This window comes from Callorhinus ursinus, unplaced genomic scaffold (assembly GCF_003265705.2).
Source record: "Callorhinus ursinus isolate GAN/ISIS: 27379988/994484 unplaced genomic scaffold, GSC_fseal_2.0 scaffold44, whole genome shotgun sequence".
NCBI lineage: Eukaryota > Metazoa > Chordata > Mammalia > Carnivora > Otariidae > Callorhinus > Callorhinus ursinus.
In genome coordinates this window covers 8,302,626-8,327,985 of record NW_027397106.1, presented here as the reverse complement: position 1 = coordinate 8,327,985, position 25,360 = coordinate 8,302,626, and the positions used below count along the sequence as shown (strand labels likewise).

General features: G+C 35.5%; 1 protein-coding gene across 5 annotated transcripts in view; it reads left to right on the top strand.

The window, feature by feature from the left end:
* ARID2 (AT-rich interaction domain 2) overlaps nt 1–25,360 on the top strand; it is a 217,209-nt gene that overhangs the window by 133,642 nt on the left and 58,207 nt on the right. For 4 of the 5 annotated variants that reach the window (XR_012375101.1, XR_012375102.1, XM_025882865.2 and 1 more), the window contains 5 exons: nt 11,236–11,374; nt 11,468–11,553; nt 13,846–13,969; nt 14,057–14,148; nt 25,040–25,360. The exon at nt 25,040–25,360 is cut by the window's right edge. Coding sequence is in view for 2 of the 5 variants with exons in the window: in XM_025882865.2 (XP_025738650.1) it covers nt 11,236–11,374; nt 11,468–11,553; nt 13,846–13,969; nt 14,057–14,148; nt 25,040–25,184 (586 nt within the window). In the remaining 3 variants the exon portion in view is untranslated. Of the gene's footprint in view, nt 1–11,235; nt 11,375–11,467; nt 11,554–13,845; nt 13,970–14,056; nt 14,149–15,097; nt 15,283–25,039 lie in introns of all 5 variants that reach the window. The other variant, XR_012375103.1, reaches the window with a different exon arrangement.

The following is a 25,360-nucleotide window of genomic DNA, read 5'->3' as shown; positions in this document are numbered from 1 at the left end:
GTAGGTGTCAGAGGCTTCAGTTTTCTTCTAGTGTCCTTTTTTCCCCACTCCCTTGTTTTCTTTGGATTTGCTAGAAGCTCATTTTTTTTAAGATTTGTTTATTTATTTTAGCGCCTATGGGGTGAGGGGAAGAGGAAGAGAGTCTCAAGCAGACTCCCTGCTGAGCGCAGAGCCCCATGCAGGGCTTGATCTCAAGACCCATGAGATCATGACCCCAGCCAAAACCAAGAGTTGGATGTTCAACCAACTGAGCCACGCAGGCTCCCCAAAGCTCATTTTTAAATAGAGTCTGTATCTTAGAGCTCTCTCAGTTGTAATCCACTGTTATTATACTGGAGCCTTGTTGATGTGGTGATAAGGTAGTGCAGATGGGAAGCATTCTGTCATCTCATGATTAAATCTAACTTTTTTTAGTGGGCTTGAGTCTAAGGGCTGTGACTTTTTTTAAAAATTTTTTTATTGTTATGTTAATCACCATATATTACATCATTAGTTTTTGGTGCAGTGTTCCATGATTCATTGTTTGTTCATAACACCCAGTGCTCCATGCAGAACGTGCCCTCCTCAATACCCATCACCAGGCTAACCCATCCCCCTCCCCCCTCCCCTCTAGAACCCTCAGTTTGTTTTTCAGAGTCCATCATCTCTCATGGTTCGTCTCCCCCTCTGACATACTCCCCTTTTCTTCCTCTCCTGTTATCTTCTTCTTTCTCTTTTTTCTTAAAATATGTTGCGTTATTTGTTTCAGAAGTACAGATCTGTGATTCAACAGTCTTGCACAATTCACAGCGCTCACCGTAGCACATACCTTCCCCAATGTCTATCACCCAGCCACCCCATCCCTCCCACCCCCAACCACTCCAGTAACCCTCAGTTTGTTTCCTGAGATTAAGAATTCCTCATATCAGTGAGGTCATGTGATACATGTCTTTCTCTGATTGACTTATTTCACTCAGCATAACACCCTCCAGTTCCATCCACGTCGTTGCAAATGGCAAGATCTCATTCCTTTTGATGGCTGCATAATATTCCATTGTGTATATATACCACATCTTCTTTATCCATTCATCTGTCGATGGGCATCTTGGCTCTTTCCACAGTTTGGCTATTGTGGACATTGCTGCTATAAACATTGGGGTACACGTACCCCTTCGGGTCCCTACATTTGTATCTTTGTGGTAAATATAAGGGCTGTGACTTTAAGACGAGTTTCTTTTATTTTCTTTATTTTTCTTCCCCTTCTGTGAGACAGGGAATCTGAGGGCTTGAGTTACCTAATTGCTCCTTCCCCTAGGCCAGATAAGGCTTTGTTAAAGTAATTTTTCTTGAGAGCAGGCCCTTGGTAGGGAGAAAAGAACACTGGGCATATTTAAAATTGATTGTTTTCTCACTCCCTCTGCAGGAAAGCCCTAGGGAATTTTTCCTCCAGTCTTTACTCTTGTAGAACCCTGGTAAAATTCCTGGAGGTAAAACTCAAAAAAGTGTGGGCTCTCTACAGACACTGCAGCTGCACCCCCCCCCGCCTCCCTACCCCCAGGCCCTGCCAGAGTTTCTATCTTTCAGGGTAATCCATACTAGACCTCCATCAGTTCATCAATTTCTGCTTAAGTATTCCTACCAGTTATTGATTCTGGAAGTTATTTGTGATTCTCTATATTCGACTGTCTCCAATTTTCAGGGAGGCAGTTTGCCTTGTGACCTCAGTTCTCTGATGGATTCAAGAATTGTTAATTTTCAGTTCAGCTTTTTTCTTGTTCTGAGGATGGGAGTGACAACTTATAAACTCTTTATATGTCTGAACAAAAACTTGGAAGGTCCTTGTCCTTTATTCTTGTTTTTATATCATCAGCATGATGCAGACTGTTAGTTTATAACTGAAACATATAAATAATGTGTGATTATATTTTGTGTTTGATCCTTATGAAATGGGACCCCAAAAATTCTCTATAATTAAAAAATCCATGAACTGCTTTTTTAATTCTGTGTAATTAGAGGAAAGGACTCAATGCCTCTGGTAAACCAAGAATTTACAGTCCTTGTTTTTAGTACTGTTTCTTGGCCACCGTGTTCTTTGAATAAGCAATGTTGGGATAAAGGGAACGTTTGAGAGAGGACTCCAGCTTACCTTTAACCATAGGATCTCTGCTTTTCACTTGATGTATAAGGACTCTAAGTCACATTTTGTTTGAAAAGATGCTTCTGCAGCTATAAAAGACATTTGAAAGCCACTTTTAGAATACATTGTTTCTCATCGATATCTAGCTAATAGCTATTATAGAAAAGATGAAAATTATTTTCCTTTGGGAGAATATAATCTATAATGTGTTTATATTTAGAGTTGTATCATTCAAGAGTCAAACAGAATTTAGAGGATCTCAATAAACATTTCCAGTGTGGAAGCTGTTCTCTCTAGAAACTTAGAGACTTTTATTTGCACTAATAAAATTGATATATTCCCTGACCACCTAGGAATCTCCTCAAGTGATTCTCCTCAACCTCAGACTCCTAGGTTCCTACTGCAGTTCCTTTGCAGGTGTAGAGTTGTAGTTCCTCCTAAAGATTCTAACACAAGGTTTCGTTATTCCTACTCTATGATCCTTAAAGATACTTTTGCATCAAGATGAGATTTGAATAATCACTGGTCTCAGGGGAAATAACAGAACAACAAGAAACATGAACCTCACTAGAGGTGACCAATGAATGAAAACTAGAATTTGTATTCTCTGTAAAGGTGCTTTTACTTCTTCTGGAAGTATCATCCAGAGTCCATGGTAAATCTTTAATTTCTTCTAGTAATTGGAATTTCAGAAATAATGTAGTCAGGTTAAGGATTCTTAAAGGAATTTTTCTTAAATTTTCATTTAAGAAAAAAATTAAAATATTTAACAAAAACTGATGGCAGTTTTATACATTTATTTTAAGGTAAAGAAGTTTCTAAAGATTAGTTGAGGGTGATATATAAAACTGCCATCTTGATATCAAATATTACCCTATATTTATAGGGTAAGATATTCAGAGTAGAAACTTATATTTCATGATATATCAGTGACTGCTTAATTCTAGTTATATTGCCATTTTAGGTTGAAATTAATTCAGTAGTTAGATTATTTGGCAGCCTGGAATTCATTTTATAGCATCTTTTGTCTAAATTTTGGGGTCATAAGACCAGAAGATATCTTCAGAGGGTTGATGCTTTGCACCCTGGAGTTTTTTTTCATATTAGTACAATGTCTGGCACATAAAGGGCTTTTAATTAATATTTGTTGAGTGAGTTAAGTTAATAAAGATTGGCTTGATTCTATAGTCAACAGTTCTTTGCTGACCTAGCCTGTTGGCATCTTATCTTTTCAACTGTGAACAGCCCATCACCTTGCTGTTTCTACATTTATAAAAGATTTTATGTAAAAGCTATAGAATCAATGGGTATTTTGTTAGTATTATTATACTTAAAGTTTGAACTAATAAGCCTTTATAAATCTGAGATTAACATTATGTAATACTTTTTGGTAGCATTAGCTTAAGGTATATTCCGTGGGTCTTAACTAATAATGCATAAAAATATATTATTAGGAAAAGCCCTAATTCCTTCCACAGCTGATGGGAGAACTTTTTACTTCATTCTTCCAAACACTGGATACCAAAGAGTATTTAAAGATGGTGCCCAAAACCAAAAGGTTATATACCATGAGACAAATTTGCCAAATCATGTTGAAGTCCTTTTTAGAGTTATTTAAAATATTTGGGAATAGAATTTACTAAGGTGAAAATCTAGCCTGCAGTTTACTAATAAACTTTATTCCTTAGAAATTGTGCACAGAATAAGAAAATTATGTACCAATGCTAACTTCTTAAACCTACTATGCTTTCAGAATTTGCCAGCATTAAAAATAAGGAAAAATTTATAGCATCATAGATACTGTGTATAAAAGTATACTTCAGTTTTTACCTAGGCATAAACTTACGCATATTATCTAAGTAAACAATCAAGTATTATAGTAGAGTAGGATAAAAATTAGGTCTTTAGGACATATCTGGTTTCAAACCCCAGCTCTTGCCACCACATAGTTGTATGCTCTGGAAAGTTACTTGTTTGAAAGCTTGTTTTCCTTAGCAGTAAAGTGGGGTTAGTTTTACCTTTAACAAAGAGCCATCATAGAAATCAAATAAGATGATGTTTGTAAATATACCAAATACAGAGTAAGTAATGAGCGAACAGAAGTTCAGGTAGGGAGGTAAACTTTATGCTGTGAGTAGCTTTGTCAGGAACAGTGTGAAGTGATACACTGCCCTATCTTTCAAGGAGTCCGGGTGAGTATCCAGTCTCAAATTTACAGACAAATACACACATCATAATTCATTTTTATTTTATCTCAAAGCTTATTTTAGTTAATTAAGTATAACATATCTATTGAAATGCCTAAATTGTGCATATGTACTTCTATACTGCTTTCAGATGCAACTAAAATTTTGGTGGAGGGTACAGATTTTGAAAACATATTTATTTAAGCAAGGTTCCCGAGAATATATTTCCTACTTTGCTGTGTAAAATATGTGACTGCTTCACAGACCAGTAGGTTAGTAGGAACTGGGGCTAGAGGATCAAAAGCAAAAACAGAAGTCCTTTCCTCTAGTAATTATTATTACTACTACTAGTATTATTTATATTATAATATTATCAATATTATTAATTATTAGAAGGAAAGGAGATAGAGCCAAAGACATTTGGTTTTGACTATCTTCCATCCAAACTCCCTTCCTATGTTTGAGATATTTCTCATAATTTGAGTCTTACTAGAAGGCAGGACATACCTCTCTCTACAAAAGCCAAAAAAAAAGAAAAAGCCCAAATACTTGCTTACTGCCCCGTTACCTTCGGCAGCTAAGCCAGTCAATCAGTTGCTCTTACCTGTGGCTTTGAATCTGGACTAATGATGGCAGACAGGGCTGTCGCAGCCGCAGCATGTCGTTTTGCAAGTCCTGTCCAGTTTGCACTTGTAATTTTTAATCCTGTGTAAAGGCAATAAATTAATTTCTTTTAATAATGAAGTTACTGTCTTTTTGTTTTGTTTTCCATTTTGGACTTCTACAATTAGATATGTAATAAAATTGGGTAAGTCTGCCAGCATCAGTGTTGGCTTGGGCTTTTCCCCCCAAATTTTATCAGCTTGTTACTAAATCTCATTTGAATATAAAATAATGCATACCTCTGGTATTTCTTCGGCCAGAGAATGTTATCTGTGTAAAGCAATTAAATGTCAAGGGTTGAAGTAAAAGTTTATTGTTCTAAATTAACAATATAACTGTTTTAAAAGCTGTTTTTGCAGTTTTTTGATGTATAGTCCTATCATTTAAGTGCATTTATTAACATTTAAATGCACATCTTATTTTTAAACTAGAATTTTCCTGTTAAAAAATATATCCCATGTGTTTTAAGTCAAATTAAATGTTTTTGCAGCAGGAGGGACATGGAATCCTTTTTGGTCATTAAAGAAAAACAGCCTGCCAAGAACTTAAACAACTAAGAAAACTTTAAATGAAACTATCTGAACTAAAGTGCCATTTTCAACCCTTTTATTTATGTTTTAAAAACAAAGGAAACAATCATAGCTTTATAGCCGCAGATGTTTGTTTCTAAATTGTTCTTTTAAATATGGTGAATTATTAAAATATCATAATATGTATTATTAATATATATAACCTACATAGATTGCAGGCTTTTACATAATAAAATCTTTAAGGTGGTAGGAAAAGTGCTTTATTTACTTCATTTATTTATGTGTTTATGTTGCCAAAGAAATTGATTGACTGTAGGAAAAGTGATAGTAATAACCATTGTATAATTAACACCAATAAAGTAATGCTATATATATGGCTTTATTTTCAAGTGGAAAATGTTGTAGCCTTAAGCAGCTGCTTAGGGTAACTAGAATCCACAAACTTGCACCTAGTAACTTTATGCAAATAATTTGTTCAGTTGAAACAAACAGCTGAAAGAAAAAAGAATTTGGCGAAGGGGATTTAAATAAAGGAATAAAAGCTAATCCTGAGCTTTAGCTGCAACTATTCATGTAAAGAGCAGGGGACTAGCCATTATAAATTGTATTGATGTTGTAATTGAAAATAATATGTTCCTTTGAAAGATGGCCAATGATAGAGAAAAAATTGTCAGATATAGTTACTGTAATAAATGTATTAAATACTGGTTAAATTTATCATTGCTTTGCCAGATATTGTAAATCTAGTTCCTCCCTTTTGTGACAGTATTGAGATCAAAGGAAAAGTGTTGTTTCTGTTGTTTTTAGTTGGAGTAGCATGTATATTGCTATACTTAAGTATAGGCTTCGGTAGAAAGGAAAAGATAGAAGATGCAAAGGAAGAGGTAGTTTACGAAGGTATGTAACAGATTCCAGAATATAAGTGAAAGAATTCACCCTGGAAATAGTGACTACTTCCAGCCAAGATCCAAGAGAAGGGGGAACTATGAGTAATGACAGAAAATTTAATACAGAGAAAAAGGAAGTTAGGGCAGCTCTAATAGAATAAACTTAAATTTTTTCAGGAATAAGCCTTTTTTTTTCAGACGCATAACAATAAGGAAATATCCCTAAATTTACAGACTCACACTATATAGGGGAAGACAGACTCTGAAACAATCAGATTGAAGTTTAGTGTTTAACAAAAGGTGGTAAAGTTTGGAGCAGTTTTGTGGGGAGTGTTTTCAGGAGCAGAAATTAATAAAATAAGTTGTAATGATGAGAATCCCTTGATAATCGAGAGCATTCACTTGGAGGTAGACTGTTGAACAAGGCTTGGCAAGTTTGGAGTAGTTGTGGGAAAAGTCTTAGGGTAGGTGATTAGTAGGACAGACCAGGTGAAAAGACAGAGATTGCTAGTGCCACCGTTATGACTGCTGTTACTACTACTACTGATCATGGTAGTAGCTCTCAGTTATCATTGGCCTGATGTTTGCCAAATGGCTTTACACGTATCATTAAATTTAAGCCTCACAACCACCCTGAAAGGTAGATTACCAGTAAGTAAAATGAGTTTCAGAAATGTTACTTGTCCCGTGCTTCTGCCTGTGGTTGTGCACATCAGCGGCTGGAGGGGAGGGGTGTGCCATTCACATTGGACATGTCAGAGATTGTGTATTTATTACAATGTTTTTTCAGCAGATAACAGTAAAGTATCTTAGTGAAGGGCATTCTTTTAATTGCACCATATAGCCTTACTATGGCAGCAGTGTATCAAATTTTATGAGTAACAGTCCCAGTTTTGTGTAAACACACACACACACACACACACACACACACACACACACACACACACACACACGGGGTGGGGAGGCACACAGCTTAAAGGAAATACACGAAAATGTTAACAGTTTGGGTCACAGGGAATTTTTATTTTCATTTAGATACTCTTCAATTTTTCTGGTTTCTTTAAATGAACGTGTTTGTTATTTTGGGTGGCAGGGGTAGATTATTGATGGAAAGGTAGTAGTAATAAGGAAAATTGTTCTAGACATACAAGTATACAGTAGTGGCATCCCACCTCTTCTCTTCCCCTATCCCATTCCAGAAAAATCAATAACATTCTGCAAACTCAGTATCTGTTTTGCATTGGAATTGCATTTAAGCTTTAAAAATCCAGATACTCCATTTAGGTATTTGGAAACTATTTTCTACTTTTATATGATCATTACAACCAGCTCCATTCATAGTTATACTAGAACTTGAATGGTTTGTATGACTTGAGTAGTTAGACAAATAGTAAACAGACTCAGGGTAGAGGGGAAAGGTAGTAGATAAGAGGGAAATAATAGACTCTGTGCTGGGCAGGTAAAGTGATGAACGCTTGAAAATCCCTGTGATCTGGGATCACAGCTGGGTTGGCTCAGTCGTTAAGTGTCTGCCTTCGGCTCAGGTCATGATCCCAGAGTCCCCAGAGTCCTGGGATCAAGCCCCATAGCGGGCTCCCTGCTCAGCGGAAAGATTGCTTCTCCCTCTCCCACTCCCCCTGCTTGTGTTCCTGCTCTCACTTCTCTTTCTCTCGTATAAATAAATAAAATCTTTAAAAAAAAAAAAAGGTATATTCTAAAAAAAATCTCTGTGATCTTAAAACATACATATATACAGTTTCAATATATTTAGTAATTTGATTTAAAGAAGCACTAATTTCATCCCTTTCTCTTGTGACTGGTAAATTCATCAATTTTGTGTGTTGTAAATAAACTTGATTCATTTAACGTACTGTGGGATATTTTAGAATTCAGGTATCATTTTGACTAGTGACTAGTAGTAGTACATTTGGATTTTGGTGTGTGCGTGTGCAAACAGCTTTACCTTTCAATTAATAATTATAATATTTAGGTAAGATATTAAAAACACAAAAAATGCCTCCTTGTGACAGTTATTAGAGCTCCAGTCATATTTATTTCATATTAATGAAATAGCATTGTTTGTACTGAAAATTAAGAGATTCCAAAACTAAAAGTGTACTTACTAATTTTAATTACAAAATAAGCTCTTCTTTTTCTTACATCTCATGACTTATTTTACAACTAGAAGTTTATATCTTTTGTCCCCTTTACTCCTTTGTCCACCCACCATCCCCCACCTGACAACCACCAGTCTCTTCTCTTTATCTATGGGCTTAGTTTGTTTTTTTGTAGATTTCATGTATAAGTGAGATTATATGGTATTTGTCTTTCTCTGACTTATTTCACTTGGCATAATACCCTCTAGGTCCATCCATGATGTTGCAAATGGCAAGATTTTATTTTTTTTTTTTATGGCTGAGTAATATTCCATTGAACACAGCGTTTTTATCCATTCATCTATCAGTGGACATTAGGTTGCTTCCATGTCTTGGCTTTTGTAAATAAGGCTGCAATTAATATAGGGGGTATATATCTTTTCTAATTAGTGTTTTCATTTTCTTCAGATAAATACCCAAAGATATAATTACTGGATCATATGGTAGTTCTATTTTTAATTTCCTGAAGAACTTCCATACTGTTCTCCATAGTGGCTATACCAGTTTGCATTCCCACCAACAGTGCATGAATGTTCCCTTTTCTCCACATCTTCACCAGCAGTGGTCAGTTTCTTGTCTTTTTTTTTTTTTAATAGCCATTCTGACAGGTATGAGATGATATCTTATTGTGGTTTTGATTTGCATTTCCCTGATGATGAGTAGTGTTGAGCATCTTTTCATATATCTGTTGCCCATCCGTATGTCTTCTTTGGAAAAAATACTCAAATTCTCTGCCTTTTTTTAATTGGGTTGCTTATTTTTTGCTATTGAGTTGTATGAGTTCTTCATATATTTTGGATATTGATCCCATATTAGATACATGATTTGCAAATACTTTCTCCCATTCACGAGGTTGCTTTTTCCTTTTGTTGTGCAGAAGCTTTTAGTTTGATATAGTCTCACTTGTTTATTTTTGCTTTTGTTGCCTTTGCTTTCAAATCAAATTAAAAAAAATCATTGCTAAGATTGAAAGCAAAGAGCTTAACACCTCTGTTTTCTCCTAGGAATTTTATAGTTTCAGGTCCTACATTCAAGTCTTTCATCTATTTTGAGTTAATTTTTGTGTATGGTGTAAGATAGTTGTTCAGTTTCATTCTTTTGCATGTGTCTGTCCAGTTTCCCCAAAACTATTTATTGAAGAGACTGTCCTTTCCCTTTTCCCCATCATATATTCCTGGCTCCTCTGTTATAAATTAATCAATCATATATGTGTGGGTTTATGTCTGGGCTCTATACTGTTCCACTGATCTGTATGTATCTGTCTTTATGCCAGTACTGTACCGTTTTAATTACTGCAGCTTTGTAATATAATTTGAAATCAGGCAGCATGATGCCTCTAGGTTTGTTGTTCTTAAGATTCTTTGGCTATTCTGAATCTTCTGCGTTTCCATATAAACTTTAAGATTGTTCTTTCTCTGCAAAAAATGCCATTAGAATTTTGATAGGGTGTGTATTGAATCTGTAGATTTCTTTTTTTTCTTTTTAAAGATTTTATTTATTTATTTGACAGAGAGAGACAGCAAGAGCAGGAACACAAGCAGGGGGAGTGGGAGAGGGAGAAGCAGGCTTCCCGCTGAGCAGGGAGCCCAATGTGGGACTCCATCCCAGGACCCTGGGATCATGACCTGAGCCGAAGGCAGATGCTTAACAGCTGAGCCACCCAGGCACCCGAATCTGTAGATTTCTTTGGGAAGTTTGGACATTGTAACAATATGAATTTTTCCAAGCCATGACAGCTTCACAATAAACCTTTTGTATGTATTTGTATAAGTGAATATGAATGATATAATGATTTCTGACATTGTCTTTTATAATTCAGTATTCAATTACTCTTGATTAAAATTTATTTTAAAAATTCTATCATATATACTGCACATCAACACCTGGCTTAAATATAGACGTACTTTTATGACATCCAAAAAAACTCAAGTCCTAAGAGAGCTCTGCCGTAAACTTTAAGGATATTGATTATGCAAATATTTGAGTCGCTAATTAATAATTGAAACCTTTTGCTGTCTGGAATCCAGTATTCTCTTTCATTGCCATATATTCTAATTAATAAGGGAAAATAGTATCTGACTTTTTTAGGTTGTGTCCTTGGCCATGTACCCACTCAGACATTTGTACATTGTTAAGCCGCCAAGTATGTGAATGAGTAGGGTATGATGTTAGAGAAATGAGGGCTGTGGCTTCTTAAACATGGACAAATAATGTGAATTCAACTAAAAAGCCAGACTTACCAAATTTGTAGCATTTAGATTGTTGGATCTAATATGCTAGAATTTATTATATGTAATATGAGGTCTAGCAAATGTTTAAGCAGCTTCTAAAAGTATAAGAGAATATGGTATTTGTTTGTAAAGTAGTTTTCTATCGTGTTTTAAAATGACATATTACTTTCAAGAGATTCTTAGCTGACTTTCATTGAAGGTAGGGAATTGAGAATGAAACATAATAAACTTAAATTACCAAAAGTCTTCAGTATAGTTGAATGATTTGATTTAGAAATATAAACAAATTTTTAAAATAATTTCAAAATATTCCTTGAAATAAAATGAATGTGAGATTTGCCTACACTATTATGCTTAGTATTTTTGTATATTGATCTGGGGCTTTTGTATTAGGAGAGCAAGTGTTCTGATTTAAAGAATATATGCAAATCTGCCAGAAAATTTCTACTACTTTTATTTTTTGTAGATGGTTTCAGACACCCTCACAGGTTTTCTACCATGCAGCAACTGAACATGGAGGCAAAGATGTATATCCAGGGCAATGTCTTTGGGAAGGTTGTGAGCCTTTTCAGCGACAGAGGTTTTCCTTTATTACCCACTTACAGGTATATACTTTCTTCATACTATTTGGTCAGTAACTCACCTGGTTGCATTAAAGATCTTGATGCATATTCTTTTACTTCCTCTTTCTCAAAAAGGATAAGCACTGTTCAAAAGATGCCCTGCTTGCAGGATTAAAACAAGATGAACCAGGACAAGCAGGAAGTCAAAAATCTTCTACCAAGTAAGGACCATGAGTTTACTTCCCGTTGCACATAAAAAAGAAAAGTCAGGAAACTAGGCAAAACATAGTACCAGTGAAAGACAGCTTAACATATTGGGAGACCGAGACCTAGATTCCAGTTGAGCTCTACCATTAACCAGCTATGTGACCCTGTTCAAACTGCTTAAATTCTCCAAGCATAACTTTTCATTCTGGCTAGAACTCATAGTCTGTTAGGACTTTGTAGCTGTAATGTTTTGATTCTAATTTGTAGACAAGTCATTAGAAGTAGTGACAGATGATATTTGAGAAATGCTTTGTAAACTGAAAATGTATATATGGTTCTTTGTCCTTTGAGAGAGTAATTGAGTATGTATTTGATAATGGCAAAGAGATTTCTTCCTATAACTACTCCTGTGAGGACAGGCCAGGGTGTCATGTGAGAATTGTATACATACTACATTTACTGTATCGTTATTCATTTACCTGTTATTTCATGAGCCACATACTTGTAAGGCATATAGTCAAGTTCTAGTTGGGTGTAGATTCCTGTAAGAGCCTTATTTAGATTTACACAGTTTTTATCTCCTATTCTGTTTCTAACTGAGACCTTTAGTTGTAGATTCTGTAACATAATAATATGCTTACCTCTCAAAATGTGAAGAAATATTAATTTGTCACCATTATTGAGATAGTGCTGTGTCCTTGGCATTGTGCCAGAGATAGAGAAGTCTAAGAACAAGATCTAGTCTATAACTGCACAGAACTGAAATTCTAGAAGAACCAGAAGTATGGGAACACAAGCTGCTTACACACTTCATTCATTCCATTACTATTTAATGAGCATCTACTATGTGCTAGGCACTAAAGTATGGTATGAGGTATTTGTGACCAAGGTATGTTTTGCTGTTCAATGTCTAGAGATCAAATGAGAGATATAAGTAATTCTTACTATCTCGTGTAATCACTACTAAAATGAGGACATGCTCAAGACACTGTGAGGGCCCATGTCAACCAATGTAGGAGACCAGGGAAGGCTTTCTGATAGAAAGTGCATCCAAACTGAGACTCAAAGAATGAGGACTGATTAGCCAAGAGTCTCATTAGCCATAGTCATGAGTTTGGATTGTACCCTAAAGGCAGAGAAAGTCATTTTTCTGCCAAATGTATTTTTCTATAATTTTCACTGTACTTAATTTGTATATATTATGTAGTGTATAAGAATATGTTGGAGTGTACTTGGTTTCGCTTAAATTTGGAGGAAAAGATATTTGGGATATCAATTTCAATCAAATAAAAAATCTTTGTCACTTATACCTAACATCCAATAACAGTTGTATCAATATATAGATAATCGTATCTGTAGAAATATATCTAGATATGGATGTAAAGTGGCTTACAATTTTAAGATTGCTTTACATTCATAATTAGTTTTACTTATATTTAAAAGTGCCAGAAATCGCCCCACGTTACAGACGCGAAACCTGGAGCCACAGAGGGGCAAATGGAAATTTTCAAACTCACACAGGTAGTTAGAGTGTGAGAAATAGACTGCATTTCCTCATGTGCGAGTCATTGCTCTTCCCACCATTGCCTCATGAGAATGCAATGGGTATTGATGCAGTTTTTCTCCTTGACCAAGGAAATCTAGCATAGTTTGAATCTTTTATATAAAATCTGTCTCTGCACTCCCTCCGTTCTGTATCTTTCATAAAGGACAGTAAAAATATACTGAAAGGATTGATTGATATTATCACATAATGATGAAAAATAAGATGATGTAACAAAGTAATAGTTTGAAATACAGTGGTTGGCATAATTTCTTGTTACTATCACGTTGGTTATCTTTTCCTGGATGACCTATCCCTGTATCAACACATTCTTAGGTAATACTATTTTACTCTTAGATACTGTTTAGCAAAACTAACTTGCAACTCAAATTGTAGACTATTTTCTTCTTTGGTAAAATCTTCACATTACATTCAAAGATGTGAACTCCAGAGCTTTGATACAATGTTGTATTGATTTTGATTGCATGTTTACTGACACAGTAACTTTAAAGATGGACTACACTAGAACAGCTCTTGTTTGCTTTAAAATTGTTAGATTGGAAAATAAAAGACTTGAAGCTTCACCCTGATACTAAGAGCCCCTTTGGCTGGGCTGACACAAAGTAAACATTAATGCTGGGTCATGGGAGCTTTTATTTATTGTGAAGTAACCACCCTAGGGCCTGGCAGGTTGGTCATCCTTGTCAGCCTTTCTGTAGCATCATGTTAACAATCTGTCTCTCTCACTTTCTCCTCAATTTAGGCAGCCTGCTCTAGGGGGCACAAGCTCAACTCCTAGAGCACAGAAGGCCATTGTGAATCATCCCAGTGCTGCTCTGATGGCTCTTAGGAGAGGATCAAGAAACCTTGTCTTTCGAGATTTTACAGTAAGCAAGCCTTGAAAGCCTTATCTGCAAAGGTGTGAGCACTGTATGATTTAGATCTTTATTCTTTTCTTTTCCTTTCTTTTTAAGGATGAAAAAGAGGGACCAATAACTAAACACATCCGACTAACAGCTGCCTTAATATTAAAAAATATTGGTAAATATTCAGAATGTGGTCGCAGGTGAGTAATCTCTTTTCCATAGCCAGAGTGAATTTAGATTATCTTACTTTTACATGTAAATCAATAAGATTAGATATCTGTGTTTTTATTCACTGTTTTTTTTTTTTATCAATTTTGTGAATATGTCCAAAAGCTTATGCCAAGGTCAGGCCATCGTAATCTCTTAAAAGCCAAAAAAGTAGAAGTTGAAACAACCAAAAGGTGATCTTTTAATTTGTTCTATTAGGTTAATTTTCTTGCTGACGATAGAATTTGGAGCAAAAAGTAGATTTACTAAAGAGAAACCTTAGAAGTTTCTGGGAGACGGGAGGAGGAATGAATTGGAAAATGAATGTGAATCATTTGAATCGTGTGGAATTAGGATGGAATTTAGTTTGGTGATTGGCATTTTCATGAAGCCATCAAAGTCATAGATATTGCTAAGATTCACTATAATGCTGTCAAGTTTAAAACTGACTTTCTGGGCTCCAGGGTAGCTCAGTTGGTTAAGTATCTGACTCTTGATCTCAGCTCAGGTCTTGATCTCAGAGTCAGGAGTTCAGGCCCCACGATGGGCTCCAAAACAACCAAACATACTTTTTAATGGATTTAATCAAGCAAGAGAAACTCAGGATTTTATACATCTGTAGAAAGTAGAAACTATAACTCTAATCCTGAGAGAGCAAATGTGGAAAGTCCTGTTGATGCCTTTTGGACTTTGTCTCCCTTGGAGCTTGTCTCTATTTTTCTAGTATTCCCTCTGTATCTTCAACTGACTCATCTTAGGCTCTTTTGTCAAGAAGTTGTCTTTGGAGACATCCTGCCTTCTGGCTAGTGACTTTCTCTCTGTGTTTCTCTCCTCGGACATATACGTAGTCCCGTCTCCTAGAGGTATCCTCCATCTACCTTACTTCTCCTCCCCCACCCCCACTTGTACCTTGCCTTATTAGTTCTTTTACGTTTCTTGCAGTAACCTTCCAGCTGAATTTTCCCACTATGAAAACGTTGGATCAACAAAAGAAGAAAAAAAAGCAATGATTTTGAGTATATCAAACTTCTGTAAATTAAAGATGAATAAAACTTAAAACTGAAGTTTAAAAAACAGTATTTGCAATGCAAAAGTTGCTGTATTTAGTGTATCCAGTGTTCTCACAGGTGAATAAGAAAAATCCTTAACATTCAAATAGAAAAATAAGCAATGTTTTTCAGAAAGAAAGAAGTATGAAGGTTTAGTCACCATACAAGAACACCAGCATCTTCCTTTTCTATTCATAACATGGTTTCTTACTACCTTTCTCACTGTATTTTCCTCTCCACCATGTGCTTCATAGCTTACATTGCGGTGTCAGCCCAGATAAGCCACATACAGATTCCTAATCAAGTTAGACTCTTTCAGGTCACACTTTTGTACCTTCGGTTCTGATGTTCATACTATTCTCCCTGCCTAGAATGCCCTCTCCCTGGGGTGCCGGCCTGCTGAATATCTGGAAACCCTTTGTGACTCAGCTCACATAGTAGCTTTTGTGTGCTGCCTCCTATGCTGTGTTCCCCTTCCCCATCGAGTTCAGTCTTCTGTATTTTTGTAACCTGTCTTGTAACTTTTTTTTTTTGGAAGTTCTCAATATTTTATTATTTTTCTAAATTTAAATTCAAGTTAGTTAACAGATAGTGTAGTATTGGTTTCAGGAGTAGAATTTAGTGATTCATCACTTATTTATAATACCCAGTGCTCATCCCAACAAGTACCCTCCTTAATACCCATCACCATTTAGCCCATCCCCTACTTCCCTTCCAGTAACCCTCAGTTTGTTCTCTACAGTTAGGAGTCTTTTTATGGCTTGCCTCTGTCTCTGTTTTTATCTTATTTTTTCCTTCCCTTCCCCTATGTTCATCTGTTTGACTAACTTACTTTGCTTAGTGTGGTACAATCTAGTTCTATCCACGTCATTGCAAATGGCAAGATTTCATTCTTTGATGGCTGAGTAGTATTCCATAGTATATATGTACCACATCTTCTTTATCCATTCATCTGTCGATGGACATTTGGGCTCTTGCCATAATTTGGCTATTGTTGATAGTGCTGCTATAAACACTGGGGTGCATGTGCCCCTTTGAATCAGCATTTTGTATCCTTTGGATAAATACCTAATAGTGCAGTTGCTGGGTCAGAGAGTAGCTCTATTTTTAACTTTTTGAGGAGCCTCCACACTGTTTTCCAAAGTGGCTGCACCAGTTTGCGTTCCCAGCAGAAGTGCAAAAGTGTTCCCCTTTCTCCATGTCCTCGCCAACATCTGTTGTTTTCTGAGTTACAATTTTAGCCATTCGGACAGGTGTGAGGTAGTGTCTCATTGTGGTTTTTATTTGTATTTTTCTGATGCTGAGTGATGTTGAGCACTTTTTCATGTGTCTGTTAGCCATGTTTATGTCTTATTTGGAGAAGTGTCTGTTCATGTCCTCTGCCCGTTTCTTAACTGGATTATTTATTTTTTGGGTGTTGATTTTGATGAGTTCCTTAGATTCTGGATACTAGCCCTTTATTCAGTATGTCATTTGCAACTACCTTCCTCCATTCTGTTGGTTACCCTTTAGTTTTGTTGTTTCCTTCACTGTGCAGAAGCTTTTTATCTTGGTAAGGTCCCACCAATATTTCATTTTTGTTTTGTTTCCCTTGCTTCCAGAGACGTGTCTAGTAAGAATTTGCTGCAGCCAAGGTCAAAGAGTTTGCTGCCTGTTTTCTCCCCTAGGATTTTTTGATGGTTTCCTGTCTTATATTTAGGTCTTTCACCCGCTTGGAATTTATTTTTGTGTATGGTGTAAGAAAGTGGTCCAGTTTCATTCTTCTGCATGTGGCTGTCCAGTTTTCCCAACACCATTTGTTGAAGAGATATAACATTAATCTTACTGTTTTGTAAATAGTTTTTAGGGGTGCCTGGGTGGCTCAGTCAGTTAGGTGTCCAACTCTTGGTTTTGGCTCAGTTCATGATCTCATGGGTTGTGGGATCAAGCCCCACGACAGGCTCTGCACTCAGCGGTGAGTCTGCTTGGGATTCTCTCCCTCTGCCCCTCCTCCCACCTATGCACAGGCTTGCTTGCTTGCTCTCTCTCTCTGAAATAAATAATCTTGAAAATAGTTTTTATATGGTTTTCTCCTGCTGACCTATGTGTAGACTTTGTCTGAGTAATCTTTGTAGCCTGAACACCTAGCACAGTACTTAATGTGTAATAGATAATCTCTACTTTCTATTCATCCTTAAGATTCAACTCAGGGATTACCTCTTCCTTTCCTGACATCTTCCTCACTAGCCTGCCTCTGACCTGGGGTGCCATAGGTACTCTCTACCACCTTACATATTACATATTACCACCCTAGATGGTGAGATCATTGAAAGCAGGGATTGAATATTGATTTTCATTTTTGTGTCCTCAGTGCCTGGCATATTGTTTGGAATGTAATAGCAATTCAGTAAGTATTTGATTGATAGACAAATGGAAGGAAAGAAGCCTCGCAAATTCAGTCTTTTCTAGAGTTCTGGTCTGGAATTTGTATAGATAATTGGAATTCTAAAAGTAATTTTATAACTTTTTCTTAGCACTTTTTCCTCACATTCAAATTGCACATTCTTAGGCTTATAGCAGAGCCACTTTGTCTAGATGTAATTATTGAGCCAGAAGTTTTCATTTTACTGTTTTTGTTTTGTTGTTGATTTTGTTATTTTATATTTAACTCTAAACCTTCCAAATGTCTTCTGGTATCTTTAGTTACTATGATCTTAGAATAGCAGAATCAAGAGAAGGAAAACAATCCATTAAATTCTTACCATTCATCCTCCCAGTGAAGGCTGAACTGTAGAACCTCATTCAGACATCTCCAGTGATGCGGAGTTTTGCTTAGCAAGAATACTGGCAGAATCTGGCAAAACATATGTGTGAAGAAGAGAGTGTAGGAAATCAGATAGCTGCAAAGATAATTCCCCGTTGAGATTTCTTTCTCAACAGAGATGAGAATGGAATAAGTAACAGGGTATGATTTTTTTTTTTTTTTTAAGACTAAAGCCAACTCTGTTAGCAATAAGAAAATTGCACGAAGATAGGAAGATATATGGAAATTTACCTTCATTCTTGTAGTATAGTATACTGAACAATATGAAATGTAAGCAGATTTAAAATTTGGAATTCAGAATCTGATTGTTTGAATAATGTAAAATGTTTAAATCTAGTTTATCTCCATTCTGATTAAGTTTGAGCTCTGGAGAATTGCAATATATTTCTCCTCCTTTTGATTTATATACCTTTTATCAAAATAATACATGGATCTTATTTAAAATCAAATGGTACTTTTCTATACACTGATAATGAACAGCCTGAAAAATAAATTAAGAGACTAATTCCATTTACAGTATATCAATCTTGGGAATTCCTTCAATATTAAATCCCTTTTTCTTAAATCCGAACTAGTTCCTTTGCTTGATTTATTCCCTCATCATACTAAAGCGTATCCTCCAGTAATTTTAAAACCCCACATATCTGAAAATGTCTTTATTTTTACTCATGATAGTTTGGCTAGATACATAATTCTAGACTGAAAAGTTGTTTGTTTGTTTGTTTGTTTTAAGTTTGTGAGGGCATTGCTCTTAATGTGTTCCAGCATGCAGCTTTCCTCTTAAGAAGTCTATAACATCCTGGTTCTCTTTCCTGTGTTTGTGATCTATTTCCTCCCCTAGAAACATTTAGGATCTTTTTTTTTTTTTTTTTTTCCTTACTTTCTGATATCCTGAAGTTTTATGATGATGTGTCTTGGTGTAGGTGTTTTGTTGTGATCGCTCAAGTGGGCATTTCATTTCAGTGGATCCTTTCAATCAGGAGATTCAAGTCCTTCCATAATGGGAATTTTTCTTGAATGTTTTTCTTTTTATAATTCTCTGCCAGCCATGGTCTCTATTCCTCATTTCTTGAACTTCTGTTGTTTGGATGCTAGACCCTCTTAAAGTGATCCTCTAATTTTCCTTTCTCTCTTTAGTTTTCATTTTTGTCTGTTTAATATATTTCCTGGGAATTTCCTTGACTTTATCATCAAATCTATTGAATTTTTACTTAGGCTATCCTACTTTCATTTCTAAGAGATCTTTCTGAGTGGCAGTTGTTGCTATTTTATTACACCCTGCTCTTCTGCTCCCTTTAAGTATAGTTGCTGTTTCATCCAAATTCCTCAAATGAGCATTTCGGCTTCCTTTTCTATATTAAGAATAAAATATCACCAAGCCAGTTAGAAGCTTTGAGTGCAGATCTCCATTTGTCACTGGTGATTGCCATTTTGGGTGACCCCTAATGAACCAATTTGTTTATTAGAAGTCCTTCAAATGTCAGTCTCTAGAGAGAGATTGTTTCTCCAGGGAAAAGTCTCTGATTTTCTTGCCTTTGGAGGTAGGCAGTTTGGAGGAGGGCCAGTGTAAAATCCTGTGTTATGGAAACAGAATGGGAGAGGGGACCAGGAGGACCTTAACCATGTTAAGTATGTTACTTTCACCCAATCCTGTTTTTTGTCTGATTGATCCCTCACCCCCAACCTTCACTGTATGTCCTACACCTTGCCTTTCTGGTTTAGTTTCTTCAGAAAATTTTCTTTAACTCATTTTGGTACTATTTTGAGAGGGGAAAGGAGAAAAACCTGCATTCAGACTGGTAATTTGTGTCTTAAATTGTTTTCACTAATGCTTACAAATTATTTTTCATTATCTATTAAGTGTATTAAAGTGACACAATGTTTATCCTTTATTAAACATATCAAAAAACCTTGAAATTTGAAATTGAAAGAATACCATTTTATACAACAAAAGAGGCATATTTTATCTAGTGAGTGCTTATTTTTTAAAACCCCCAAAAGTAGAAGATATTAATTTATATCAAAAATGGAATTGTTATGGGGTGCCTGGGTGGCTCAGTTGGTGGAACATGCAACTCTTGATCTCAGGGTTGTGGGTTCGAGCCCCATGTTGGGCGAAGAGATTACTAAAGAAAAAGTAAAATCTTTTTTTTTTTTTTAAAGAAAAATTGTTACTTTAAAATCATCCTGGTGATTTAAATTTAGTTTTCTAGTTTTATCCATGTGACATAAAAATAAAAGAATACTTTTTCTTTTAAAGATTTTATTTATTTATTCATGAGAGAGAGAGAAAGAGGCAGAGGGAGAAGCAGGCTCCCTGCTGAGCAGGGAACCTGATGCGGGACTCCATCCCAGGACCCTGGGATCATGACCTGAGCCGAAGGCAGATGCTTAACCATCTGAGTCACCCAGGAGCCCAAAAGAATACTTTTTAACATGTGGAAAATTTTTGTAATTTGTGAAATTTTTCATACTGAAAGATTTTTCTTTTTCAAAATGTTCATTAATTATAGAAGGAAAATAATTTGATCCCACTTCGTAATTGTTTTTATTATTGACGTTAGTTCACATACAGTGTTGGTTTCAGGTGTACAATGTAATGATTGAACAATTTTATACATTACTCAGTGCTCGTTAATATAAGTGTACTTTTAATCCTTTAACTATTTTACCCATTTCCTCACCCACCTCCCTGCTGGCAACCACCACTTTGTTCTGTTTTTAAGAGTTTAGTTTTTTGTTTGTCCTTTTTTTTCTTTGTTTGTTCATTTGTTTTGTTTCTTAAATTCTACATGAGTGAAATCATACAGTATTTGTCTTTCTCTGACTTACTTTACTTAGCGTTATATCCTCTGGGTGGGTCTACCCATATTCTTGAAGATGGAAAGATTCCATTCCTTTTGATGGCTGAGTAATATTCCAGTGTGTGTGTGTGTGTGTGTGTGTGTGTGTGTGTGTGCGCGCGCGTGCGCGCTCATGCACTCACATTACATCTTTGTAATCCATTCATCTGTGGATAGGCAGTTGAGTTGCTTCTATGTCTTGGCTATTGGAAATACAACTGCAACAAACATAGGGGTGCATGTATCTTTCAAATTATGTAAGTTATTTTTAAATCAAGTTTTATAGGACTATTTTTTCTTTTCCAGAAAAAAATTGTAGAAATTTCATTGCTCATTTAAAAATTTGTTTAATAAATTTTTTAAGTAGATCATACCTAAAGTATTAAAAAACAGAAGTATAAAGCTCAATGAATTATCACAGAATGAACCAGCAACATAACCAACCATCCAAGTTCAGAAATAGAGGAACACTAATACCACAGAGCTCCTTTGATTCTCTGTCTTTATCCCATTTTCCTCAATGGGACCATGATCCTGATGATACACCATAGAATTTTGCCTGATTTTGAACTCTATATAAGTAGACTCATATGGTGTACATTCTTTTGTACTAGCTTTTTTGTTCAGCATTATTTGTGAGATTCATTCATATTACATGTAGCAGTATGTTCATATTATTGCAGTATAGAATTCTGTTCTAAGAATATACTCAATTTTGTTTTTTCCATTCTACTTTTGGTAGGCATATTGGTGATTTTCAGTTTGGAGCTATTAAAAATAGTGGTTCTATGAACATTCTATACATGTTTTTGGCCATACATATATATATATATATATATATTTCTATTGATTTTTAAGAAGGATTGATGATTCATAGGATATTACAACTTGAGTACATAATACCAAACAATTCCAAAGAAATTTTATCAATTTGTACTCCCTCCAGAGATGTATGAGAGTCACAGTTGCTCCACATACTTGCCAACATTTGGTATAATTTTAATTTTTAGTTTTAGCCATGGCGGGGGGTATGTACAGTATGGAAACTACATAAAAGCAATATCAGAATAACCAAAAAACATGAAAGATGCTCAACTCCTTTGTCTTTAATCTCCTTTTTTTTTTAAAGATTGATTTATTATTTGAGAGAAAGAGCATGAGCAGGAGGGGCAAAGGGAGGGGTAGAGAGCCTCTAAAGGAGACTCCACACTGAGCGGGAGGGCCAGACGCAGGGCTTGCTCTTATGACCCTGAGATCACGACCCGAGCTGAAACCAAGAGTTGGATGCTTAGTCAACTATGCCACCCAAGGGCCCCAATTTCCTTTTTTTTTTTTTAACAGTTACTTTAACTTCTTCCTTTGCTTTCGAATGGCAAAAATGGTACAATCCCCATGCGTTCATTTTGGCTTTGAATTTCTGTGTCTTTTCCCATAAATTGTTTCCCTATAATGTTCATTCAAAATGTAGAAGTCAAGCTCCTCCCTGTTCTTTAGTTTCTTTTACCCAGGGTTATTTTAATGAAGGCACTGCAGTTCTTAGATGATCTCATGCTGGTTGATTTTTTTTTATTTAATGTAAAAGTTTTCACTCATAAGGTACACTTGACATAATTCTGCAGTGAACACCTATATATACCAATCACCTAGCTTTTTTATTGACATTTTACTATTCTTATAACTATTTCATCTTTCCATTTTGGGCTTATTTTTACCACTTTTCTCCTCACCCCTCAGCATCACTCTGGTTTTTTGCTGGACAGTTGTCATTTTTATAATTTCTCTTCTTTATATATATAGCCACATCAATATTGTAATTTTAGGGGTAGAAAATTTCTTTTTTAAGTTTACAAATTAAAAAGAAATAGCTGCTTTGTTATTCAGGTGATAAGCTTCACTTAATGAAGGGAGAGAAACTTGAATCATCTCTAGAATATAATTTGTATTTTCATATAAAAGCAACCGTCTTAGGGGCACCTGGGCAGCTCAGTCGATTAAGCATCTGACTCTTGGTTTCAACTCAGGTCATGATCTCATGGGTTGTGGGATTGAGCCCTGCATTGGGATCCATGCTCAGCAAGGGGTCTGCTTGAAGATTCCCTCTCTCTGCCCCTCCCCCCCCACACACGTGCTCACCGTCTCTCTCTCTCTCTCTAAAATAAATTAAAAAAAAAAAACCATCTTATTTCTCTCCAGCTGTTTTCTAACATGATCTGAATTTTTATTTAATTTTGCCTTATTGTGGCAAGGACACTTAACATGAGATCTACCCTCTTAACAAATTGTTAAGTGTATAATACCTTATGGTGGACTGTAGGTACAGTGCATCTGTACATCTCTCAAGCTTATTCATCTTGCTGAACTGAAACTTTATGACCATTGATCCTCATTTCCTTCTTCCCCAGCCCCTGGTAAACACCATTTCACTCTTTGATTCTGTGAATTTGACTTCTGTAGAAACATGATCTGAATTTTCTGGAAGCATGCATGAAGCTTGTTGCAGAATTATGCCTGGCAGTCTTCCCATATTTAGAAATGTACCACGGAGAAAAGTCAAATAGATGATCTTCTCTAATTCTGCTACTACTATTTAGCTAGAAAGTCATTTCAGTTTGGTGTGCCTCAAGATAGCCTCAAATTCCTCATCTGTAAATTGAACAGGTTAAACTAGTCGTTTCCCAGATTCCTCCTCTTCCTGCATTACTGGGTGCGGAAGTATGTATTGTTTCTTTAAAAACTGTATAGAGTTTTGTTTTTTGTGTTTTTTAGATTCCATATATTAGTGAAATCATGTATTTGTCTTTTTCTCTTTGACACATTGCAGTTAGCATGATACCCTCTAGGTCCATCCATGTTGTTGCAAATGGCAAGATCTCATTCTTTTGTTTCATGGTTGAGTGATACTGTGTTTATATGCCACATTTTTACCTGTTGATCTGTGGTTGGACACTTGGGTTGCTCCCATACCTTGGCTATTGTAGATAATGTTTTGGTAAACATAGAAGTGCACATATCTTTTTCAAATTAGCTTTTTTATTTCTTTTGGGTAAATAGTCCATAGTGGGATTACTGGATCATATGGTATTTTTTTTTTTTTTTAATTTTTGAGGAACCTTAAATATTTGGTAGAATTTACTAGACAACCCCTGAACCTGGTGCTTTCTGTTTTGGGAGGTTATTATTTTTTTTTTATCAATTTCTTTAATAGGTATAGACCTTTTCAGATAATCTGTTTCACTTTGTGTAACTTTTGGAAGCCTGTTTCTTTCAAGGAAATGGTATGTTTCATCTGGAGTTTCAAATTGTGAGCATAGTGTTATTCATACTAATTCTTTATTACCTTTAATGCCCATGGGATCTGTAGGGATCTTTGGTACCTTTCCCTCTTTCATTTCCAGTATTAGTAATGTATATACACACTCTTTTTCCTTAGATAGCATGTTTCAAAGACTTCTTGATTTTATTGATGTTTACAAAGAATCAGCTTTTGGTTTCATTGATTTCCTCTTTTCAGTTTCATTGATTTTGACTTGAATTATTTATTTTACTTACTTTGGATTTATTTTGCTCTTCTGTTACTAGTTTACTAAGGTGGAAATTTTGGTTATTGATTTTAGATCTTCTTTTCTAATAATATGCATACAATTAATGCTATAGATTTCCCTCAAAGCACTGCTTTCACGGAATTCCACAGATTTTAATAAGTTGTATTTTTACTTTATTTAATCCAAAATATTTTTAAAGTTCTTTTGAGATTTCTTCTTGACCCATGTATAACTTTGTGTTGCCCATGTGTTGTTTACATCATGGACTTGGGGATTTTCCAATCAACTTTCTCTTATTAATTCCTGGTTTAATTCCATTTTGGTCTGAAAACTGACCACATTGATGCTAGCATTCTTTGAACCATCTTTTATACATGTGACTTCTCCAAGTGCATTAAAAGCAGCAGTATGTGGTATGTGGTAAAAACATTTGTTCACTGAAAAATCGCTACATGGATACAAGGAAATTCTGTCACGCTTGGAAACATCTTTTATCCATGTAAGTTTATAGTGTATTCCATTCACCAAAGTGTGCTGAACACATGAAATAAATATCTCAATGAAATAAAAAATGTTAGTTTTTAAATGTTCAAAATCCATAAGAATCATCACTGACCTTGGAACCTCTCTCTGGTTTTTTTTTCCAGATTGTTAAAGAGACATGAAAACAACTTATCAGTGCTAGCCATTAGTAACATGGAAGCTTCCTCCACCCTTGCCAAATGCCTTTATGAACTTAATTTTACAGTTCAGAGTAAAGAACAAGAAAAAGACTCAGAAATGCTGCAGTGAAAAATAATTCCACTTCTATAGTGGGGACTCAAAGTCACATACATTTCACATACTGTTACTGAAGAAAGCACCAAGTCTTAATGGAACAGAGACCATAGAATGAATTATTTTATCTCCTCCCATGATGCTGAGAGGAAGCTTCGTATTCTGATCTCTGAGCGAATCCCTTTGTTCTC